Source organism: Phalacrocorax aristotelis, chromosome 17 (assembly GCF_949628215.1).
Source record: "Phalacrocorax aristotelis chromosome 17, bGulAri2.1, whole genome shotgun sequence".
Classification (NCBI taxonomy): domain Eukaryota; kingdom Metazoa; phylum Chordata; class Aves; order Suliformes; family Phalacrocoracidae; genus Phalacrocorax; species Phalacrocorax aristotelis.
This window is the reverse complement of record NC_134292.1, coordinates 5,627,557-5,650,330: the sequence shown is the minus strand read 5'-3', so window position 1 is coordinate 5,650,330 and position 22,774 is coordinate 5,627,557. Positions and strand designations below refer to the sequence as shown.

At 38.8% G+C, this 22,774-nt stretch overlaps 1 protein-coding gene across 1 annotated transcript in view; it reads left to right on the top strand.

Moving 5' to 3' along the window:
• Nucleotides 1-22,774, top strand: part of CDK5RAP2 (CDK5 regulatory subunit associated protein 2) — an 83,386-nt gene that overhangs the window by 42,628 nt on the left and 17,984 nt on the right. The window contains 11 exon segments of the mRNA XM_075112262.1: nt 1,720-1,815; nt 2,533-2,580; nt 3,181-3,368; nt 5,567-6,032; nt 9,242-9,509; nt 10,915-11,031; nt 13,216-13,816; nt 15,796-16,028; nt 18,750-18,798; nt 19,570-19,754; nt 20,907-21,032. Coding sequence (XP_074968363.1) covers nt 1,720-1,815; nt 2,533-2,580; nt 3,181-3,368; nt 5,567-6,032; nt 9,242-9,509; nt 10,915-11,031; nt 13,216-13,816; nt 15,796-16,028; nt 18,750-18,798; nt 19,570-19,754; nt 20,907-21,032 — 2,377 coding nt within the window.

Sequence of the window (22,774 nt, the reverse complement as noted above, 5' to 3'; positions counted from 1 at the left end):
TTTATTTCAAATATATATATACACATAAAAGCATACATTCTGTGCATACTCAATTAAAAAAATCAAAGCCCACGCATGCATTCGATTCCTGGTGTTCTTAGGAAGCAAAAATAACGCTCCCTGCAGAATCCTGTTTGTCTGCAATGGGACTGACAAGCTGTGAGTCAAGCCTTTCCAGCATGTGATACTGGGGAAACAGGTTTCTCTTTTCATGCCATAAGTTTCAGCAGTGGGCTGTATATCCATCGAAGCTATAAATACCACACCCACGACCCCTAGATGCCAGTTTCTTTCCTTCCGGTCTGTTATCTGAGTCTCTGTACGTAAAATATTAATTTTCTCTAACTATGCTCAAGATTCAGCTTTTCTTCTCTTAAGGTTATTTTCCTTTAGCCCAAGTTACACCAAAATATGGCTGTTACACACAGCAGCGCTGTATTATTGCCATAAGTGCTTTAAGACTAAAATTTTTATCTGACGCAAGTTTGAATCCACTGTGCTGTATCCTGCCTGTGGTTTAGGCACACTGGGCATCGCATCGTTGGTATTTACCATCACTCTTGCACGTTTCCACTATTAAATGAGATTCTAGCAGCTAAGATCCTATACATCTATCTTTTTTTCTGGGAAATGTTGCTATAAAACAGGATGATATAAATGTCTAATCTGGTCTTACCACGGGAGGGTGGTGGAACGTGGTAACAGCAGGTCACACATGGTGGATCCCAAAGTGGCGTGAAAGACTTCTCTTGTGCTCGGGTTGTTGTCTGTCAGGCTGCGCCAGGATGCGGCTACTGGGTATAATAATTCTTTGTAAAGATGAGTTTTTCTTATGATCAGTATTAGACTGACAGAAGCAAGGCTAAATTCTGTCCTCTGTCGCCAGAGGAAACTGAGTAAAGGAGGTGAGTTGTGAGATGAAGATACGTCCATGAGGTGTGTGTAAGTGAAGGCGGCTCAGTGGTGGTCTTCAGAGAGGAGCAGCGTGTGCATCTCGTCCCTTGCTCGCAGATCTGTGGCTGAGGTGGAACATCCAGCAAACCAAAGGGTCTTGCTGTCAGTTACGGTGATGTCAGGAACTTGGGTTCTGCTACTGAAAAAGCAGAGTCTTCCTCCTCATCCTCCTCTTCCTCTTTGCTCAGGAAATATTAGTGATGGGAGATGGGTTGGGTTCTGTGGGAAATAAGGAGAAAAGATGATTTGGCACCATTTGCTACAAATTGGCAAATTTAGGCAAGACAAAGCAGATTGTAACCTGCGGTGTTACAGTAAATCTTTTCCGTGTATAGCAAGCTTACTTGTGCTTTGTTTCAAAAGCATCTATTTCCTGGATGCTGCAGAAGAGCCTAAATGAAAATAAATTTTGGAAATTGGAAAATAAAATAGGCACAATGAGAACATGACTGAAGATCCAGAGGGCCCTTGCCAGATGAGGTTAAGTTTTTTTAATATTTTTTTGTAAATTCTGAGGAGAAAAGGTTAAATAAAACTGAAGGAATGTATAAGATAAAGTTTCACTGTATTTAATATGAGTTATTCCTGGTTTTTATGTTAATTTCCTTTGATCTTGTTGAAGAAATCTAATTCAGTGTTTGTTACTTTGTATTACAGGCGTTTTTTATTTTTCTTTTAAGACATGTCACTGACTTATTTATGCATGTTTCATATCACAGTATTTTTTTTGTGCTACATTTTCACATCATTCCATACTTTGTGTAGTGTCTTGAAATAACAGAGGAGCCTGTGCTGCAGACTGAAGACGGTGACAATGACAGGAAGATGCAGAACAGTCAATTTTCTGAGAAGGTCAGTCAGGTAGGCCTCTGCTCTGGGTGCATTATGTTAGCGTACTCTTTTCTCTGCATGCTTTTTAAAAATTCTTATTTTCTTAGAACACAAAGTCCTTTGCAGACAAAGCATACTTTTCTTGGTGTCTGATTTTGCTTTCAACTAATTGTTACCCTAAAGAGTTTCTGAAAGCTTTTTCCTATATTTTTCTGCTCCTAGGGTTTTGCAATCAGGATAGCTTTTGTTCTGGTCCTTGTTTTCTCTTGTTTGAGTGCTCATAATCTTCCTTAATGGGGATGACAGAAAGTCCCTTGAAATTGTGTTTCTCTACATACGCGCGCACTGATCTTCAGCCTCCATTGCAGTCAGGCCTATGGTACAGATTGTATAAGATCCACTTGCTGCTATGATTGAGGAAAAGATACTGTAGATCCTTCTTCAGGGTTGAAATACTTGATGTCTTGGTAACTTGTTGACTGCGTTTTCATACATACAGGAATCTGCTGTCCTCTTATTCTGTCATTCAAAAGCGATGTAATATGAAGCATCATGGAATCGTGAAATACTCCAGGTTATAAGAGACCTTAGAGGATCACAGAGTGTAATTAAAGTTGAACCTTTCTGGTTTAAAAATTATAACATGCTAAAATATGACACGAAAGGGAGCATTTTGATTGGTAATGTTGAAGAATAATGATGATGTGTTCTTGGAAATTTGTAATTTCTATGTTTCCTGTTTACTAGGTATGCCTTCAGGTATCTTTGGATTTTCCTTCTGAGCTGAATAAACAGGTAAGTGGTGTATTGTAAAGGTGTTCTTGACTCTTAAGCATCTTAATCTCTCACTGCTGATGTCTGCTGATGGAAACTATATCCAAATGAGCCCAGTGTAAATTCTTGTGTAATTGATACAGAAGATTTAAACGGGGGTTGAATTACTGGAGACACCCATGTAGAAATGTCCTGGGACGTGTCTATTGGTGTTACATACAAAAGGTAGAGAGTTTGTAAATGCTTCAAGTTGCATCCTGACCAAGCCATCAGGGCTTACATCTGCAGACCCCAGGACAGAATTTGCTACTGTAAAGACAGGTGAACTACTAAAAAGTTAGCTGCAATCTGCAGGCCACATTCCAGAAGTTTCCTACCTCTTCGTAGAGAAAGACCTTCAGGGAAATCTACTTAACTACTATCACTATGAATTAATCATATGAAATAGATGTTAATTAGTTTTTTATTAATAAATAGTAAGTGAAATGTCTGTGGATGCTTCTTAATGTAGATAAAAAGCATCAGGAATTAAAAAACCCACTTACAAGAAGATTACAGCCCTGAATTTAGTAGAACGTTGCATACTTGTGTAATAAGAAAATGTTTGCAATTTTTTAACAGATAACTCCATCAGGCTTTTCAGAGAGTTTCTGCAAAGATAGGCGTTATAGGAGTCCAAATAAGCCGCAGTTTGAACATGATACAACTGGCAAACACTTCGGCAGAATAGGAATGAGTGAACATGAAACAGAAGAGAACTTGCTCACATCTCTTTTAGGAGAAAATAGAACATCTGTACTGGAATCTACGTAAGTATGAGGGATATGCACTGCTTTTGACATTATTTCTATTTCAGAAGAGAATAAAGTAATTTTGCTAAAGTGAATTTAGATAATGGCACTGTCTAATTTACCTGAGAGATTGGCAAGGCGCCTTCAGAGCCATTTTAGTCTATCATGCAATTAGGTAATTAGGAAACACACTATCAGTAGAAATCCTTATGAAAAATCCATTACAAGAAAAAAAAACTCTCCAAAGTTACCGATATACAGAGATTTACTGTAGGGACTGATTGTTTTCAGGAGAGGGTCTAGCAGTGTTAAAGGGCTCAGATGATAATAGGTAGTACTTTTTTCTCAAAAAAAAAAAAACAACCAAAAAAACAAAAAAACCAACCTGGGCGCACAGGGCAGTGGAAGGTGGTGTGGGGGAGGGGACGACGCCGTGCTGCTCCAAAAATTGTACGTGTAAGGAACGGAGGGTGGAGGAAATTGATTTACAATGACTGCCTGACAGCGTTGGACGGACATTACTGTATGCTTTGTGGCCTTTTCTTCTTCATCTGAACCGCTTGGGTGGAGGGTCGCTCTCTGTCAGCAGCTCAGGGAGTCTGTGCCCATGCCCTGCAGTGGGCTAATGGGTTATTCCGCTGTAATCGCTTGTAGGACTGTGTTGAGACGAACCATCTTGTAAGTACTTAGGAGAAAATATTTGTGTAACTAAATCCGTATAAGCCCTAGTGTAACCAGCATTTTTCAAGTGTGTGTGGGTTACAGTATGGTTTGATCAATGCCCAGCTGAAATGCTCATTACCATAGAAACTGAACAATAACAAGCAAGAAAAGCATGTCTAGAGAAACCACACCCTGACTAGTTTCCCTCAATGTCACGCTTATGCTACTTAACCTCCTGGTTGAAAACCGAATTAGAGCTTTGCTGGAGACCATTTTCATTTTCCTTTCCTAGTTCTCTCCACACTGTAATGACTGTACAGCATCACGGGACTTTTCCAGTGCTCATCAGTGCTGCTCCTTCAGCTAGCCGTAGTAGTTTCTGGAGAGTCATGGGAACAACCTTCCATGTACGTTGTGCTCAGCGATGCTGGTAGCAGAACATCCTGTGGAATTACACAGGTCAAATCCTGTTCTCTGTGTTCAGCATGCACCGTGCTTGACGTTACTCAAGCAATTCTATATTTTTACAATACTATTTAAAACCCTCCAACATGCATAAATGGTCTTAGTTGTCAAAGCAGTAGTTAGTGGTAAATGAGGAGATACTACTCTCTTAGAAGAAGAATAGATAACATTGTTTTATTTGTTAACTTTACTTAAAAGTCTGCTAATGAGTGATTCCAGCGCCATCATCTTTACCACTCTAGTGTGTAATCTTTTCTGTGTTCAAGTATAAATGACTAGATTGACTGGTGATGAGCCTGTACTTTGCATAACTTAATTCTCACTAATGACATTAGATGCCAGAGAAAGACATAAAAAGCCTAGTTAGCTTCTACCATTTCAAATGCGAGCTGTACAAATGCAGTTGTTTTAAATGCTCGTTTATATGTTTAGTGGCACAAACAGCTCTCTATTGGATGCATGAAATCATTTGTAGAATTTGAGGGCTTGCTTATGCTTTAAATGTCTCTTACTTGCCTTCAGTTTCACTTAAAACATTGCTTTCCAAACTGTGTCTACGGACCACTAATGATCTGTGGGGCAGTTTGGTGGCCTGCAGTGAGCTGTTTTTGCAGGCTTTTGGCTGCTTTCTCAGTTTCCATCTTCCCTGTTACATTAGAAATACATGATTTTTCAGAAAAACCCGACATCTAGAGTCTCCTGTGGTTTTAGTAGAGTTTTATTGTTAAGGTAGTTAAACCAGAGTGTAAACTTTTTTTAAAATCAATTAATATTTCTTAAATTGCTGTGTTATGTAAGCAATTGATTTATCTACCAGAGGTTTAGTATCTGTTCACGAATGGGGAGGGGGTGGTAGAGCATATATGGTGATAAATAGGAGAAAAGCATTGATGAGATAATTTATGATATAACTAATGTTGTGAAAAGGTTTCAAAAATTTTCTTTGTTAGTAATTCATTAGTAAGACAGAATCTCCTGGGAATCTCAAATATGTCGGGACACTGCAAAAGAGTTTCTTAGAAGGTATTCTTGTTTGCTTAAATAAAAATCTAAATTATTACCTTTTCTTTCCTCTTCCCTGAATATAGCAGAGAAGAACAAATGAAAATTGTAAATGAACTGTTAGATCATCTGAACACAACTGAGGGAGAATCTTCAAGTGAAGACATAGAGAATAAGGATGAAAAAGATCTTAGGCAAATGATTATTCAACTAAGAGCTGAACTCAAACATTTTAAGCAGGTCAATAAATTCTTAAAGCAGCAAGTAGAATTGAAATCAAATTTTGATGGGAAAGAGAAGCTTTATCCAGACGCAATGCCACAGATTAATAAGGATATTGAGTTGTTGCAAGTGGAATTGAAAGATGCAGCTACACAAACAATGACTTTAGAGAGTAATGTCATGAGATTCAAACATGAAGGCAAAAAAGGAGCCTCAGAAGAAAAAACAAAATATTCAAGATTAAATGCAGAAAGAGAACATCAGCAAGAAAATGTGTATAAGAAGGGCGAACAGCATGAAAGAGTTTTTTTTACAAGGAGAACAAATGAAGTAAGTTTATTTAAGATTCTCTTTTTGGTGCTTAGGGAATAGATGTATAAAAGAGAAAAATTATGTTTCATTTCTAATATTAAATCTTGCTTTTGTGTAATTTTTAAAATTGGAAAAAAGAGATGTAAGCCAAATATATTTTAGATAATTGTTCTTAATGTTCAGAGCTTTTCATCGCATACTTCAGTGTGCTTTAGAACATTAATTAATTGAATTTCAATCCTCACCGGGACCAGATACTAGTAAATACTAGAGCTGTTGGAAAAAGAGACGGTTTATAGCATAATGGCCTGATTCTGTACTACCTTATATCTCTGCACAGATGTTCATAACGTGCAGAACCAGAGCATTCTGAACTGATAGTTTATTAAGTCTAAATGGAAGATGCGTTCTAGAAAATTGAAGACTTGCACGCTGTCTGAGAGCACGCCGGTGAGGAGCTTGTGGTAGATGCCAACAAACTCAAATCTTAATTTTAGGTTTTTATTAACATCTTATCATCGTGTCATCCTTTTAGAGAAGCACAACCAGTAGTACTCTGTAAAACTGTGGGTGCAGTTCTTCATGGTTGTTCGGAACCTAAGTGCACAGAGTCTGTTCCGTGAGTACAGACGTAATTTGCTTGTGCCAGATAAGCTTTCAAGTCTTTTGTATGTAGGCACTCTGTAATCCCAAACAAAGAGGTGGGAAAAGTGTCTACTAAAGAGCTCATGTGTATTGTTTCAGTAGCAGTTATAGAAGTGAAGTTGAAAAGTCTTTGAAGATCTTCACTCTTGCAGAGCAGACAAAGGAGAGTATTGCTTTTGATTTTGTGCACTGCTAATAGAAAATGTTGTAGCACCTTCTGCAAAGAATGGTTTCCATGACTTTAGTGATCAAGAGATTTCTGTGAGCTAGGAATGAGGAAGCAACTCATTTTTATTGTGGCTTGTTCTTGTTGGATTCATTTCACTGAAGGAAGAGGTTGTAAATCAAGAGATGGCGATAAGACTTTGTTCTGCACAGGTATAAACATTTCAGTGTAGTTTGGGATTTTAAAGAAATGGTTTTGGCACACATGGCTGGTCCCTGGCAAACACCCTAGGAAATTCATGCCAGTCTTAGCAATAGCTTATGATACCCCTGAAAAATCAAAACGTAACTAACTTGCAAAAACTAAGTCTTGTTTCACCGAACAAGTTACATAGCTACAGGTATTTTCAGGTACGGTCCTAGTATTGTAAGCTTTCCTCATTGGGAGTAAATTCTCTACCTTTAAAAAAAATTATGCTTGGGGAGGAAAGAGGATAATAATGGAAATGTTCTTGGGCTATTGTTAATGTTCTTAGTCTGTTTGGCATGTGGTCGGTCGTGTTTGGCAGGTTGCCTGCTGTGGTAGCTGTTCCTGCATCTTTGGGACGCCTTGGCTAGTCTGAGGCAGAAAGGGGAGGATGTGCTTTCTCACCCGCGTGGTGCTATCCAGGAGAGCTGACTTCAGGAACAGTTGAAGAGATGCGGGCAGCTGGAAGTTAGGAAGAGTAAAGATGGGTAGCAGAGGGGGAAGGGGTTCGAGGACCTAGCTGGTTCTGTTAATGAAGGTCTGCTTGTGATGCCTAAGGACACTACTGATGTCTTTGGGGTTGCTGGTCTTACTTCTCAGGAATGAAGGGCGCTCCCTCTGAAGGCACGTAAAGGCCTGTTTGCCCTCCTCAGGGAATACCTAGAGTTTTCTGCAATTCTCTTTTTTTCAAGTTCCTGTTTTCACTGAGTTTCAGTACGTGGTTTTGAGTCATCGTTTTCCAGATTCCTCACTAGTTTAATCGGCTGCAACCTCAATGCAATCCCCGAGTCAGTCTCTTTAAAAGCTTTCTTGTTTGGACTAATGCAGTGTATCTTTTGCTTCTGAATGGCTTTTGTGAATAATTTCCTGTAGCCAGCTGAACTGGACTTTGGGTAATCTGGGTGACGTATATGTCTGTACGGCAGCCCTGAGATAGCTGGAAATTGTTCGACATTATTAGTGCAGTTTAAAACTAGCAGGAAGTTCACCCTGGCTGGATTTATTTTTCAGCATCCAAATGATATTGTATTCATGTATGTACGAAAGGAATTGAGTATGTCATTAGGAAAATAGAACTTGCTTTTTATTATTTTAAATTGTGTAAGGACTATAATTGCTAAGAAACGAATGTGGAAAGGTATTTCAGAATACGTTGGGTGGTAAAAGAAATTATGGAACTTATGACACTGGTGGAGCAAATGAACAGCAAAAAAATAAACTAAATCTGTCTGAACATGCCATTATTGATTTTTATTATTATTACACACAATTCCATAACTCTCATCAACATATAGCATGTTTTTATCTTTCTGGAGATCTTTTATGCTCTCTGGTTTAAACAAAGGCACATTTTATGCAGTTTTCAAAAGGTGAGAGGCTAAAATGTAGTGACTTCAGAAATTTAACTTCTTCCCCCAACTCCAGTGACGGAATGTCCGTCACAATAGGAAACGGAATCCTGTGGAAGCAGCGTATGGAGTGGATGGGTGAAGACGCTGTTCTTGTTCATAAAGAATTTCTTTACGGCAGAATAAATTTCCGCCGTGGCTGATGCAAAGCTATGTTGATTTGCTCAAAGGTATGAAAGAAGGCTGGTACAGAGTAGGGCCTGTTGGACGGAGGCAAAAGAAAGAAAGGAAAATACATTCAGGAATTTGTGAAAAATTAGGTGGATCCTCAATTTAAAAAAAAAACAACCCAGTATTTAAGGGAAACAGTTACTGGGCTGTCAGACATTTATGATATAAATCAGGCGACTGGGAAGTGGCAGCTAGAGAGGTCAGTTTGGGTGAGAAACTATTTTCCTAGGGCACACACAAATTCAGGGTTAACTAATACACCTACTGATTAAAAGCCTTTGCTAGTCAATGCTGAATTTGCTGTCTCGCTTCATGAACTAGAAGTCATTCACTGTGTGGCTGTGGATACATAAGCAGCACTTACAGAAAAATTGAACCAGTGAGATAGGTTTTTTTTCTTTCCCCTCTCTGAAGGTTTGTTTCCCACATTGCAAGGGTATTGCAATCTTATTTCCAAAACTGTTTAATGTGACAGCTTACTAATCTTACTGGAAGATTTTTATTTTTCCTCAAATATTTGTTTATACTTCCTTTACTTGACCGTTACCTGCGAGCTACCAACGCCCCATTTTATTCCATGCCTTTTTCAGACTGATTCTGCTTACCTGCCCAAGAAGTCCCGTCTGCCCGTGCTCTTAAAATCATCCAGACCATTAGGGAATGCGGCTTTGAACTCCTGTATGCAGAAGTCAGAATCAAAAATACAGCGTCATACCAGGGTACCTTATGAAGGTCTGAAAGCAGGTGAAGCACAAAACAAACAATTTCAGCCACAAACAAATGGAGAGTTGTTATTGAATGAGTCTGTAACTGCAAACCTTCAAGAAGAGCCTGCACAGGAAAGCACACCAGTGAGAGGTAAATAAAGAGCAGACGTAATGACTTGTAATGCTGCTTGAAATAGTGGCTTCTTTTCTTGTAGCGGGAAGTAAAACCAGATCATTTTTACATACGTACAATGCTGCTTACTCTTATGATTTTCTCGGGTAGGCAAATATATATAGATCTTGAAAACAACCTTTCTTTTTTCTTTTATCTTTGCCACTAGAATGTAAAACAGCTTTGTATGGAATAGAAAGTGCTTAGTATACATGGCATAAAGTATATAAAGAATGGCAGTTTCACAGGGTGCCCACACATGCACACATATATGTTAATGTTTCGGTAAATGAAAAATTTCCTTTACATGATGCCAAATCTAATGAAAGCTGTCTGTAAGGGAGACAGGAGAGTATAAAAATACTGTATTTGTTTATGCTGCATAAATAAGTTTTTCCATTATTCCACTGATCAGTCAATCATCAGTGTCTGTTTCCAGCGTGGCTAGGTTAATTTAAACTCGATTGTTGACAAAGTATCTGGATCAGCAAAGTATAACAAATTGTAAGGTAGAGAACAGTGGGTGTTATATAAAGATTTGGAGGGTTTGAAAAATAAAAATGTGTTTAGCAGATTAAAAACTGAGTAGGGGTGTAAAGGATAGGTGAGGGAGAGATGGGGTGTAAATATAAGAAATGAGATTCAATCAAGCAGCAAGTGAGCCGCTGTCAAATACAGAGGCTGCAGAGGCTTTGTTGTTAATGATAACGTTATTGTGGTAAGGGACAGATACGGCACAACTTTACTGTAAATACTCAAGTTGATACGACTCTGTAATTAGTTTTGGTAGGTACAAAATCCATGGAGAATTCTGAGAAGGGAAGTACTTTTGAATTGGATCCTGAAATAAATCAGAACCTGTTAGGACTGCAGTCCTGTGATTTCCTTTCCACACTGACTTCTTTGTTCTGGGTAACAGCCGTACTGCACGCTCAGTGACTCTGAGACTTGATGCAACGGGAGATTGCAGAAGATTACTTTATGATGAACGCTGATATTGGAGAAACTTTTTAGCCTTTTTTTCTAAGCTTAACATAAAACATTTAAAAATGCACTAAAAAATTGATTAACTGTTACATTATGAGGGGACTTGTGAATGTTTGTCTTCATTTGCTGGTAGGAAGCCTTTGCAGTTCACATTCGTTGCAGTTATCCTTATAATTAGTTCAAGTATTTGCACAAAAATAAGTGCAAACACTGCTTCATATGACCAGTAATGTTTGTACTGCATTTTCAATAGCTCCTCTCCCTTAGATGATTTGCCTGTTCCAAATTGTCAGAGAACCAGGGTTGGTTTGGTTTGTTTGTTTGTTTTAAACTGTCCCCACTTAATTTTTTTTTGCAGTCACTGACTTCTGTTTTATCTTCCCCCACTGTTCTCCAGTTGACTCATTGCTCGAACTGGATAATAGGGAGGTCCAGGTGGAGTTGCAAGGTGTTGATCTGGGTACAGGGGACACGAATGAATATGCGATGGACAAAAGCCAGCAAAACTATCACGGTAAAGCATTTATATGGCATAATATTACAAACAGGAAATGTTAAGACTCTGGTTCCTTCTGAATTGTGCAAAATTGTAAATTACTGCAGGTAATTGTCTCCCTTGCCATTATTTGTGGGTTTTAAGTCTCTTTTTCTTAGCTAGCATGGTTTAATTGCTTTAAGAATCCAACCTGGTCTTTTAAGGGTTATGCTTTCAGAAGGGCCACAGGGATTTATGAGTCTGGTTTCCAGTAAAAATAATGAGTTGTATGCCTAACTCTGATCTCTGTTGCTAATGTCCTCGCTTCTGAACTCTTCTCTGAATTAAATGTTTGTTACTTATTGCTTCTGCATCTAGTTATGAACTACTGGAATGAAGCAATTGAGTGATAGAGTTTTGCTTATCTGAATTATTTGAAGGCATTCAACTAGGTTGAAACTTAATGGAATCGTTTAATGAAAATGTAAATAGGCTTAATACTGTGTATTACCTGTTTCTGCATCATCCATTAGTCTTTTTCGTGAGGGCTTGAATAACCTGGTTAATATGTTGTGTATAGAATACAGAGCATATGGCCAATTTTGTAGTCCTTTGTCACATCATTAATTTTATTTGTGTAAGTAGTTTAATTGAAGCCGCTCGGTTGGTTTTCAGGATCGTGCTCTCTGTGTGCCCTTCGTGTGTGTGGACACGTATATGCACAGCGAGCTTATTAGCTCCCCTTTAATTAAAGGGCAGTGTTTCATTAAAAACTATAACCAGTATTCTAATCAGAAATATTTCTTCCCTAATATCTTTTCTTATTTCCTGTTTTTGTTTTCTGGAGTGTTTGCATGAAATCAGGATTGCAGAGTTTAAGAGTTCATCCAGTATCTGGGTTTTTTTTGCTCTCAGTGCGCAACCTTCTCTGACATCTGTGTTACTGCAGCCACCAACTGGTAGAGGAGGAGGAAAGCTAATGAACTTAAGTGTTGCATTCCCTTATTCAATGTGTCTTCCTGAATTCATACACAGGCGTTTCCCTGGAAGAGTTTCTGTCCTGTGATTCTGTCGCTTTTGGAATGCCATACATAACGGTGTGCAGCAACCTGTGTACTGGAGAGAACAACACCTGGTCTTAATTTCAAATATCTTGATATCCCAGTATTGCAGCTTCAATTTTTTCCCACCTTTTAGGTTATATTTGGTTTTATTCTGTTGTTCTTGGGCTTCACCTGGGCCTTCATATACAGCTGCACCACCCCATGTCCCCCTCTCTGAGATTTTGTACTGATTTAGAGCTTGAACCTGGGCTTTCGAATTCTCCATGGAAACCAATGAGAAAGTATTAAGACCTCTGCAAGATCAATGAATGAGTCCCAAAAGCGAGTTTCTAATTCTTAGTGATCTTCAGCAGAGCTAATAGAAGGGGAAAATTTAATTTACTGGTAACCAGAAAATAACCATTTTCTTAGATACTTAGACATACAGCCCTCAACGTACACAGAACTATAAATGTGGAATATATGTAGGAATATATAGCTTTTATTGGTCTGAACCTGGGGTGATTGCATTACTTGTGAATGGCAAAGTCAACTAAGGATGTGCTGTGCATGCCAAATGAGTGCCAGTAAAACCTTTAACACTGAACATTTTTACGGATTTTGTTTAGAACACATTTTAAAAAGAAGTTATTAAAGCCCCTTTTTCAAATTTTACTATTTTGTTGATAATCTTTTTAAAATTCCACTGACTTTATGCTCCGATTGGTTTTGTATAGATTTTTGAAGTGAGGAGAAAAAGAATATTTAATTAGAAGTTTTAGGAAGAACCATTTAAAGTCATAGAGTCTACTTTTCGATCTCAGTGCCTTATGTTTGAGGTTAACATCTTTGTGGCTGGAAAGGCCTGGGCTTCATCGGTGTCTGATTCGCGATTGCATGTAGCAAAAGTAATGTTGAACCATTTGGGAGAAGAAAGCAGATTTGAGTATTGTTTATTTGAAAGGTGATAAGGGGCTTGAAATATTTGATGTGCAAGGTGAATTAATGGTCAAATCTTACAAAGAGGTCAAAGGTCCAAAACTAATATTGTATAGTTTGTAATTATTCTGCATTTTTATTCTGTTATTACAGAAATAAATGCATTCATTCCAGTGCTGTTAAGTACAGAATGTCAGATAAAGAAATATTAATATTCACACGCAAACCTCCTGTTTTTCAGAAATGCAAAATCATCATAACATTAGCAACGTGAATATCCAGCGTTCATTAAAGGAGATAAACGAAGAGCTTTATTCTGTGGAACATGAGGACATCGACTCAGCCACCACATATTCAGGTTCCAAGTGCTGGCGTTCTCTCAAATTGAGTGTAACAAATAGAGATGCACTTGATGACTGTGAAGTCGTAGATGATATAGAAGAATTGAAACGAAGAATTGAGAATATGAAGTCTGAGCTTGAAAAGTACAAAATGTTCATGTTTCATTTACAGACCTCTGACCAGTTTTTATCGAGTGGTATTTCCAAAATAGTTTTGAGTGACACAGCCTTGCCCATGGAAGGAAATGATACACAAGTGCAAGATACAGCTATGCAAGAAATCAAAACATTTTCTAGCGTACCTCAGCTGATGGATTACGAGATACACGCTGAAAACAGGAATTCAGAGTCTTCAGAAGCACCTGATACATGGACAACACAAAACCTTAAGAAATTACTATCAGTAAATGAGGCAGAACTTGAAAAAGAGCAAATTGCAAATATGCATCTTGATGAAGTGTGTCATCTTCAGAACAAACTGAGAGAAACCTCACCATCCAAGTGAGTAAAGCTATTACTGTTTCAGGTTCCCTTTTTTGTAAACAGCAATACCAAATAACATACGGAGGTGATATGATAATTTTATTCACATAGGTGCCTGTTGTTATACTAAAGGCTAAATTTCACTAACATTAACATAAAGCAACCGAAACGTTTAGTTAAAAGACACTTTGAAGTACAAACCAGTATGTCTCTTAAAACAGAACTGCTCCTGATAAGCTCGTGTCATCCTCTGGAACGACTCTATGCCAGACGCCCGTGTCTCTCCCCATACCTCAGGTCCACAACTTGCCTTGCTGCAAGACATCTTCTCTTGAGCAGTCTCAGATCTCCTCAGGTTACTCTGTGAGAAGGGCTGACTCTGTAATCAAAGTATTACATTTGCATCACTCGGGTTTTTTCAGGTGACAAGTGTAAGAAAGTGGAACACCCCATTTAAGACAGCAATGTTTCTGTGGGCAATTGGCTGACAGATGCATGCTAGCCCTTCTGTTGGTGTGACCCCAATTTATGTATAAAATAAGAAGTATGTGCTCTAGTTTTAATTTATTTTGCAGTTGAGTGCCGTTAATGCCTTCTTTTGAAGGATGTGAAAGTAGATAAATATAGACATCAATCAATGAAAGTTTATAGCATAAGCTCATAAGCTGGACAGTCATTCACAGGGGCTGGAAAGTAGCAGTCTTGGCTTTTATATGATAAGACTGGGGGCGGCATTTTGGCTAGCATGTACACAAATCACAGACATAAAATGGCGTCCCATAAGACCAAACCTTTTTTAACTTCCCACCCCTCGTTGTTTTTTTTTTTCCCTTCTTTAATATCGTTACTGTCCTGAGAGCCCATAGGATGGCAGGAAGTATAGCAAAGGAAGGTATTCAGCCTGTTGGCTTTCTTCAGAATGCTTGAGTAGAAACATTTGGAGACACTGAGCAACTACTAGCATGGACTATTGTATATCTCTTAGGATTACTATCATAAAATACAATTGTGCTACATAGTACATATAAATTTACATACCTTGAAAATATATCTCATCCATTTTACAGAGGAGGATCTAACTGTGTAAATTAAGGAATGAGACAGTATGGGTCGCTGTAAGGCTTTTACGGCCGCCTGCTAGGACAACTACATGAGTCACAAGTGACAGACCCAAAAATGAGTTACACATCTATTCCTATACAAACGACAATAAAAATTCTGTAACAACCCATACTATTGTAGATTTTGTTTATGCCCCACATTTTGCTTGATTCCCTGCATCTTTTCAGTCTCCTTTTTTCTCCCCCCTAATGTATGGTTCTGTAGAAGGAAGTCTGTCTGTGATACAGACAGTGGCAGTGTATAGGGGATGCCTATATTTGCAAGTGCAGAATAAAGTCTATTGATCTTAGTTTAAATTTATATCCTGGCTTGTGGAGTACAAGAGTTTGGACACTACAGGGTTGTCATGATCACGTCTCTGGTAATAAACATACAGAGGCATGGAGAATTTTCAGCTTGGGTGAAACCATCAGTTCGGAAAGTCCAATATCGTGCTCCTGGCAGGAAAGTTTCAGAAGAAGGGACAGCTCCATCTGTTCTTCTGTAGTGAATTAAAAAGAAAAACAACGAAGCAGTCAGGAAAAATATGTGTGTTCTTAAAAATTCTTTTCATGCATTCACTCTTACTTAGTTTGACACCTTTGCATGCCATCCGGGTTATTTCCAAGCAGACAAAAAAGTCTTCACTTCAGTTTCTGCCCATTTTATAAATGAAGCAGTTAAGTGAAGGATAATAAACCACAAGTTATGCCCAAAATACAAAACTCAACAGTTAGAGACAATTCATTTCTTACTGTGGCTTTAAAAGCGTTTTAAAAGAAAATTGAGTCATACAAAATTATAGCTTTGAAATATAAGTTTAATTCAGTTTTTATTTATATTTAAATGTTATTTATGGTCAGAAAATTACTCTAAAGATAATTTCATTTTCTCAGATATGATTCATTAGTTCATTCACAAGCTCGAGAACTCTCCTTTCAACGCCAACAAATTAGAGAGATTCGCAGTGGTTGTGTCGCTTACTATCAACATCTGACGAGCCTTATTAAAGCTTTTGAGGAACTGCTTCAAGCCAGTGATGTAGATTATTATGTTGCTGAAGGCTTCCGTGAACAACTGAATCAAAGTGTACTGTTGTTTGAGAAGCTGGAAAGGAAATTCCTGTATGGTAAGTAGCAGTATTTTGTGCTTATTGTCTGAGATATATTAAAGTTCTCAGAATTTGAAGGGTTTTGGTTTGTTTTTCTTTTTAGTGAAAAGGAAGCCTTACTTCCTCTTGGTTGCTTTTAAATTATTTATAGGGAGGACTGTCTTGGAAAACAAAATTTCAGTGCTCCAACAAAACTGGATTTTACTTTTGTAGTTGTCCTCTGTATTGGCACCTTCCATTTTGAGTTGTTTATCTTAGCGCATGCATATTTTAACTGGTCAAAATATAGTGGTTATATTTTAGTAAAAGTTTAGTTACCAATAGGCTCAGGATCTTCTATTTCAGGAAACAGCCTGGCTGGCTTTGTTGAGCCTAAGCACCAGATATCTCCATTGAAGCGTTCTCACGGGCACGGTTTGCAGTCAGTTTTTAACGCAATCTATGTTTAACTAAAAAGAAAAATTACAGGTTCGTGAAGTTTTTTCCCTAAAGTGTAGTCACTTGCAAGAAAGGTGAATGCAGTGCAGAGATCTGGGCTGTGTTAGAGTGAGAAAAGACATTATTGTATAGTAGTCCATTTAGGCAATCTTCTATGGCCAATGCCTTTAAAGAAACTGCAAGGAACCCTGCATTGGACACTTTGAAGGTAATATCATGCTGATTGGCACATTATTGATATTCCCGTAGAAATAACCCAAGTTAAATTGTATTCAGGTGTAAACTCATCTGTCGCTGGATGCACCAAGAAAAAAAGCCATAGACTTTATGGAGAAACCCACTCAAATGGTGCATGTAGAAAACTAAAGTAAGGGAGCAGAGAAGAAGAATCTATTTGGTTAGAAGGCAGAGAAGAGCAATTCCTTCCAGAATTTTGAGTAGCTCCTGAATTTAAGAAACTGCGCTATTGCAAATCAGCGTGTATTTCAGGGTTTCTGTAGGGCGTAATAGAACAAGGGCCTCCGCAGCAGGGGTCCTAGGCCAAGTCAACCAGAGTATTGTTCTGGTGTTAGAGGAAGCTGAGTGCTGAATGGAGTGTATACCCAGGAAAGGACATTGTAATGTGTACCAGTAAGTAACGCCCTTTTAATTATCAGTGAGAACTGGCATATTGTCTGAAAAATGGGAGCTTACACACCTGAAAATGCTCTTGTCCTTTGACTGTTCATCCCAGTTCCCCCATCTATTGTTTGGCAAAGCATTAAGCTGGAAAAGCAAAGCCTTAAATGTCTAAGAAGTGGGACCATATCAGGAGGTGTATTATTCCTGACATTTCTAATTATTTTCCTGAGAGACCTTCACCTTGCTGCCAAATAGTCTAGCTGCCTAAGAAAAGCATGCTATCTTTCATAACAGAGAGCTAAAATGCAACCACGTTTTGTAAACTGAGCATCAACATTGACATTTGTCATCTGAAGGAAGAGTATATCATATACGTATTGCCTTCGGTCTGTAGTTTGAAGAAAGTGTTGGAAAAAGGATGCTAACATGAGTGAAATTCAGCAGGACAGACCTTTTCCTGTCCGCACAGTGTTGCTCTTTCTGAGCCAAGCAACTAGCAATACTTCAGCAGATGTCAGCCTCAAAACTGTCATTTTCAGCGAGACGCTTGAGGTGGGCTGCAGTAGGGACCCTGACCCCTACGTCTCCCTGAAATTGGCTTTAGAAGATCACTTTGTTCAGAAACATTCAGGCCCAGCCATACAATGATCTGTATCCTGCCTTTCATTAAAGATAGTGGCAGCATGTTGCCATTTCGATTGCTCGAAAAAGGAGTTGTATATAAGGAAAAGGTATTATGGCTAGTGTGTCATAGCAGTGTAATAAAAGATTGAGTGTATTCAATGATTTCAGTGGCTGCAGAGATTCCTTGCATTACAAATGAGAAGACTGTGTAGTGAATAAACATTAAATGCCTTTAAAAAATATCCCCAAACCAACAGATGGTATCCTATATACTATGAAAAGTCACTGACAACCGAAACAATTCAATATATCTAACACAATGGTGTTGCATTGAATCACACATTAAAATAAAATGATGTTTGTAGGGTTATAAAGAACACCCAGCGTACTACGAATTGACTGTAAAGAAGCAGCATAAACAACCGTCTGTCTCTGCATTTCCATCCTGACCTTCAGTTCATTCCCCTGAAATTTCAGCTGTGCAACTCTTGCCTGCCACTTTGGCTTAATTGCACAAAAATTTTAAAATATGGGGAACCAAGGTGACACCACAAAACTCTTATTTCCTTATTCAAATCAGTGTCTGAGTCCAGATCTCTTGCACTGAATTGTGCTTGTGCTCACACACTACCCCACTGGGAATGCTGCGCTGCCCCTTTATTGAGGGTAACTGGCGAGCCTGACCCTGGGTGGGCAAAATCCAAGTGAGATGGAATTGTTTTTATATAACTTTTACTGAAGAAGTAGTGGCATGTACCCCTAATCCTTTCACCATATAGCAGAATATTTTACATCGGTATGCTAACTGAAACACCAAAGCTGTAAAATCTGGCACCGGTGGTACCTGGTAATTTTTTTCAAACTCCTGAGAGAGCTATTGCTTTGTTGCTGGGCTATAAATAGTTTTGCTCATGTACAGCATTTGACATTAATACACAGTGTTGAGTATCTCTAAATTCTCATTAATTTACCATTCTGTATTTAAATAGTATAAGATGGAAGGGCAAAAAGTATAATTCTCAATACCATTTTTAATCAGATATTTCTGCTTTGCAGGAGAATCAATAGGTACAGGAGTTACTATGCTTCATGAATTAGCTCAAAGGTAAGAGTGCAATTGAATGTTTATCAAACATATGGTTGTTTGTGAAGTTTACAGAGCACAACTTCCAGTGTTTTGGCTTTGGGAGGGCTTTGCTTATGTTGCCTGCTTCATTAATATCCATTTTGTTAATAAAATATCCACAGAAAACAAACTAAGGCTTTTTTCCCCACTTCTCAGCAAACCGCTGAGATGCTCAGAGGAAGCATCATGCTACCAGGATTCGTTCCTTTCATGAACAAGCGAAACGTGCCATAATACGCTGTTGTGTGTGTCCGGACGTTATCCTGACAGCAGTGCTAGGAGGGATAGCCAGCTAACTCTCGGTTTCCGTGACCTTGGGGCTGGCTCGGGATCACTGAAGTTACAACACTGTTGAACTTCATTCTCAAAACACCCTTTTGCTGAAGGTGAAGACAGCAGGTGGTGTTGTGCTGCATATGTTGGTTTTATGCCAGCCTGGGATTCTTCTGTGCTACAGAAATCCTCAGCTGCCTGTTCAAGGCAGCATGAGGTCCCCTAATGCGAAGGTGACTACCTAGTGCTGGAGCATGAACGCTAGGCTGGAGGTCCCTTGATTATTCCTGCTGTCTTCAGGGAGGTCCGAATTTCAGTCTTGATATATACCTCCGATGTGTAGTGTTTTGTCACGTTCTGTCGCATAAGTTCACTTGCTTTACCTGTGTCCTGTAAATCTGGCACCGTGCGCTCTGTCATGCTTCCAAAGTAATAAAATAGTTTTTATATTTTAAAACATATTGTTTGGCACAAAAGGGATAAGGAGAAGAACACCACAATGTACCAGCAACTGAAGGATGAATCACCTGTACCATCTGCTCTTCAGAGCTTGTCTGACTTTGATTTGTCAGAAAAGTCATCTCTCGGATCACCTGAGCACAGGCATGACCTGGAGGGACAGCATGGCACACTGGCGCTTCTGCCAAACAAGTTTCCCCCAGGTAATTTTTTCCCCACTGAAGATTCACGAGATATTGGGAAAATGTGATAAATAAGACACAAGGGAACTAATTAAGAAATAATGAAGAATGTTTGTCTGCTTCAGCTTTCCAGTATCTTGCATAATCATTGCAATTTCAGTAATAAGGCATACAGAGATGGCAACGATTTGAACTACCTCCTGTTTGAAACAAAATTAACTATGATATTTTGTGTCTTTGTTGTTTTAGACTATCATCTTTTACAGTACTCCAGACGGTTTTTAAATAGACAAGTTATAAGGGGAAAATAGACAATTGTCAAGAGATTATTACATTGAAAAAGAGAGATTTTCTAATTTTATAAAAGCCAGTGTTGTGTTTCCTTGAGAATTGTAAGTGCTGCATAATTAATAAGTGGTGTCATGTTTGACCTGGATAGTTTCACTAAGCACAAGTGATGCTTGCAGTAGTTTGTTATAGGCAGCGATGAAAATTTAACAGCTGAGGGAGCACGTACTGTTCAGGAGAAAAATATTGCAGAGTAAACCAGGAGTGTATGACATGGATAAACTGACAAATGAGATAGTGACAGTTAGAACAGATAAGTTCCTGAGGAGAGCTGAAACTTACAGCCAATGGAAGAAAAATTGTAGAATGGCAAAGCAAGAAGGAAAAGGTACGGTAATGAAACTTGATGGAACAGATTTATTTATTACAGTATGCATTGTGTAAGTCAAAGTAAAATTTATATCTGAGTTACTCTGGTAAGCCTCCTATTGTTATAAGGAAAAATGTATACTATTGGTGCATCGAGCCTGAATGGGAAACTGCATTGCAGAACTTCGGATTCATTTCCCGGTATGGGGAACCTTTTAACTAGATAAAATTGTTATCTACTACAGTTTTGTAGGAAGAGAAAATTTAAAGAGCCTTAGAACTGGACCATTGTTTAAGTTAAACGTAAAAGGGTAAGAGTAGGAGTTTTCACTGAATGCACGGTTTGGGTACTATATGGAAAAAGACTGGCGTGGATTCAGATATTTAATGTCTGCCCTTTTGAACAGCTCTGTATCATTTTTTAGTATTAACACACATTAGATTTGGCAGGAGTACATGGTGTAAAGGAATACAATCGTTTACTCTAAATAAGAAGTGGTCTCTTGGTTTATTTAGAGTTATTAATGGAGCATCTGCAAGAAATCCGAATCCTGAGACAGCGTTTAGAATACTCCATAAAAACTAATGAGAGACTGAGGACACAGCTTGAGAGACAAGTAACAGACAAGGAACTAGATCAAGGTAAGAATTTATTTCATGACAAATTAAATCTACCTTTCCTGCTTAAAGCCTGAGGGATCAAATGCTGCTGGAAGTGTTTTGTGGTTTGTTTTTTTTTAATAAGCCCCACCCCTTTACAGCTGGAAAACGATGTGCCTTTCTCTGAGTACGGCTGCATCTTGAGCTCCATCAGCAGACGTAGCTTTTCCACGCTGCCTGTAGAGTGGCATAAATACAGATCTAACGTGCCTCTTCCTTGACTCCATTGCTTGAAGCATGCCTGGTACCGATGCGCAGATCTGTGGGGTGCAGGTGCACCCACACAGCCTCAAACCTGCAATTGCACGTGTTGTAGAGAACAAGACTACCAGGTAGTTTTATGACATTTGATGATGCTGTGGGTGAATTTCATACAGAGAATTGTAAGACCCTTTTAGCTCTGTTACCAGCAAACAGCCTGGGGTTTTTTTTGGGGTGTGGTGGTTTTTTGTTTGGGTGTTTTTTTGGTGCCTTTGGGACACAGTTACTGTTGTAATGGTCTTGGATAGGATGCCATCCTCTTTTAATTCTCTGCCATGTCCAGCCAGGGGCAGTTGCAGGAGAGGAAGCCCATTTTATCAACATAATTTCACTGGGGCCTGGACCCGGTATGAATAGAGCAGGAGGTGCTTTGCTCTAAATGACATTGCTGCTACTGATCCAAAGCAGGAATGCTGTGGAATTAGCTTTCCTGTCCCGCCCTCTGTGTGTGCCTGGGGCGGTCAGCGCAGCGCAGCTAACAGGACTGCTGAAGTTGCCTTCTCTGGAACTTTGTGACTGCTCTAAAGCCAGCTTGTGTTTACATACAGGGACAAAACATCTGTAAGACAGAGCCTAGGCCATGGTGTTCAGCTTGTCATTTGAATTGATTGGTGTGATAAACGTGTCCTACACAAAATGACATCGTAAGTTTTTAATGAGAACCACCTGACAGAAGCTGATGGAAATTTCAACGTAAAGTTGGTTTTCATTCCAATCTAATATAAAGCAGCGGATGAAAAATACTAAAAATAGGTATGCAAATTCAGAGTCACTGCTCGCTGTTGCTAGTGTTCAGCATCTTTGAAAGCCAAGCTCTGTGGTGCATTTAAAACTTCAACAAGAGGGTAGCCAGGCTTTCACTAAGGATGCTTTTGTAGCACCTTTTCAAGCACACCATACCAGGCATACTTTCCCACACTTTACTCTGTTCTTGCTCTCCTTTCCACATTTCCCCCGGTAGGACAATTGATTAATATGCAATATTACTCAGGGTGGAAGCAGGCAATAAATACCTACATGCTTTCCTTTTACTCAGTTTCACTAATATTGACATTAGATTCATTATGTTTTACATCATCCCCATGATCCATTTCTGTTGTTGTTTAAATGGAGACTACCTGCAAATGGCAGTTCGCTTTCAGGAATAATTTACAGTGATGGAAAGGTGTATAAAAAGCATCCGTTTCATTCATGAAGTATTTACGCTGCTGGAAAGGCATACTGTTCTCATGAAATAACCACACTGAAACACTTCCAACTCTTTTACAGCTTCATAAAGATTCTGGCAAGGGCATCCATTAATGCAGTGAAAGTATATTTTCTTTATAAACTGTCTTATGCCTTCCATCTGTCTTCTTGCTGCCTTAGTGCATCTACCAAGGCATGGAGGGGAAATTTGGAAAAGAAAGGAAAAAAGCAGCTACCTGTTAGAACAGCTCCTTTTTATTACTATGGTCTTTCAG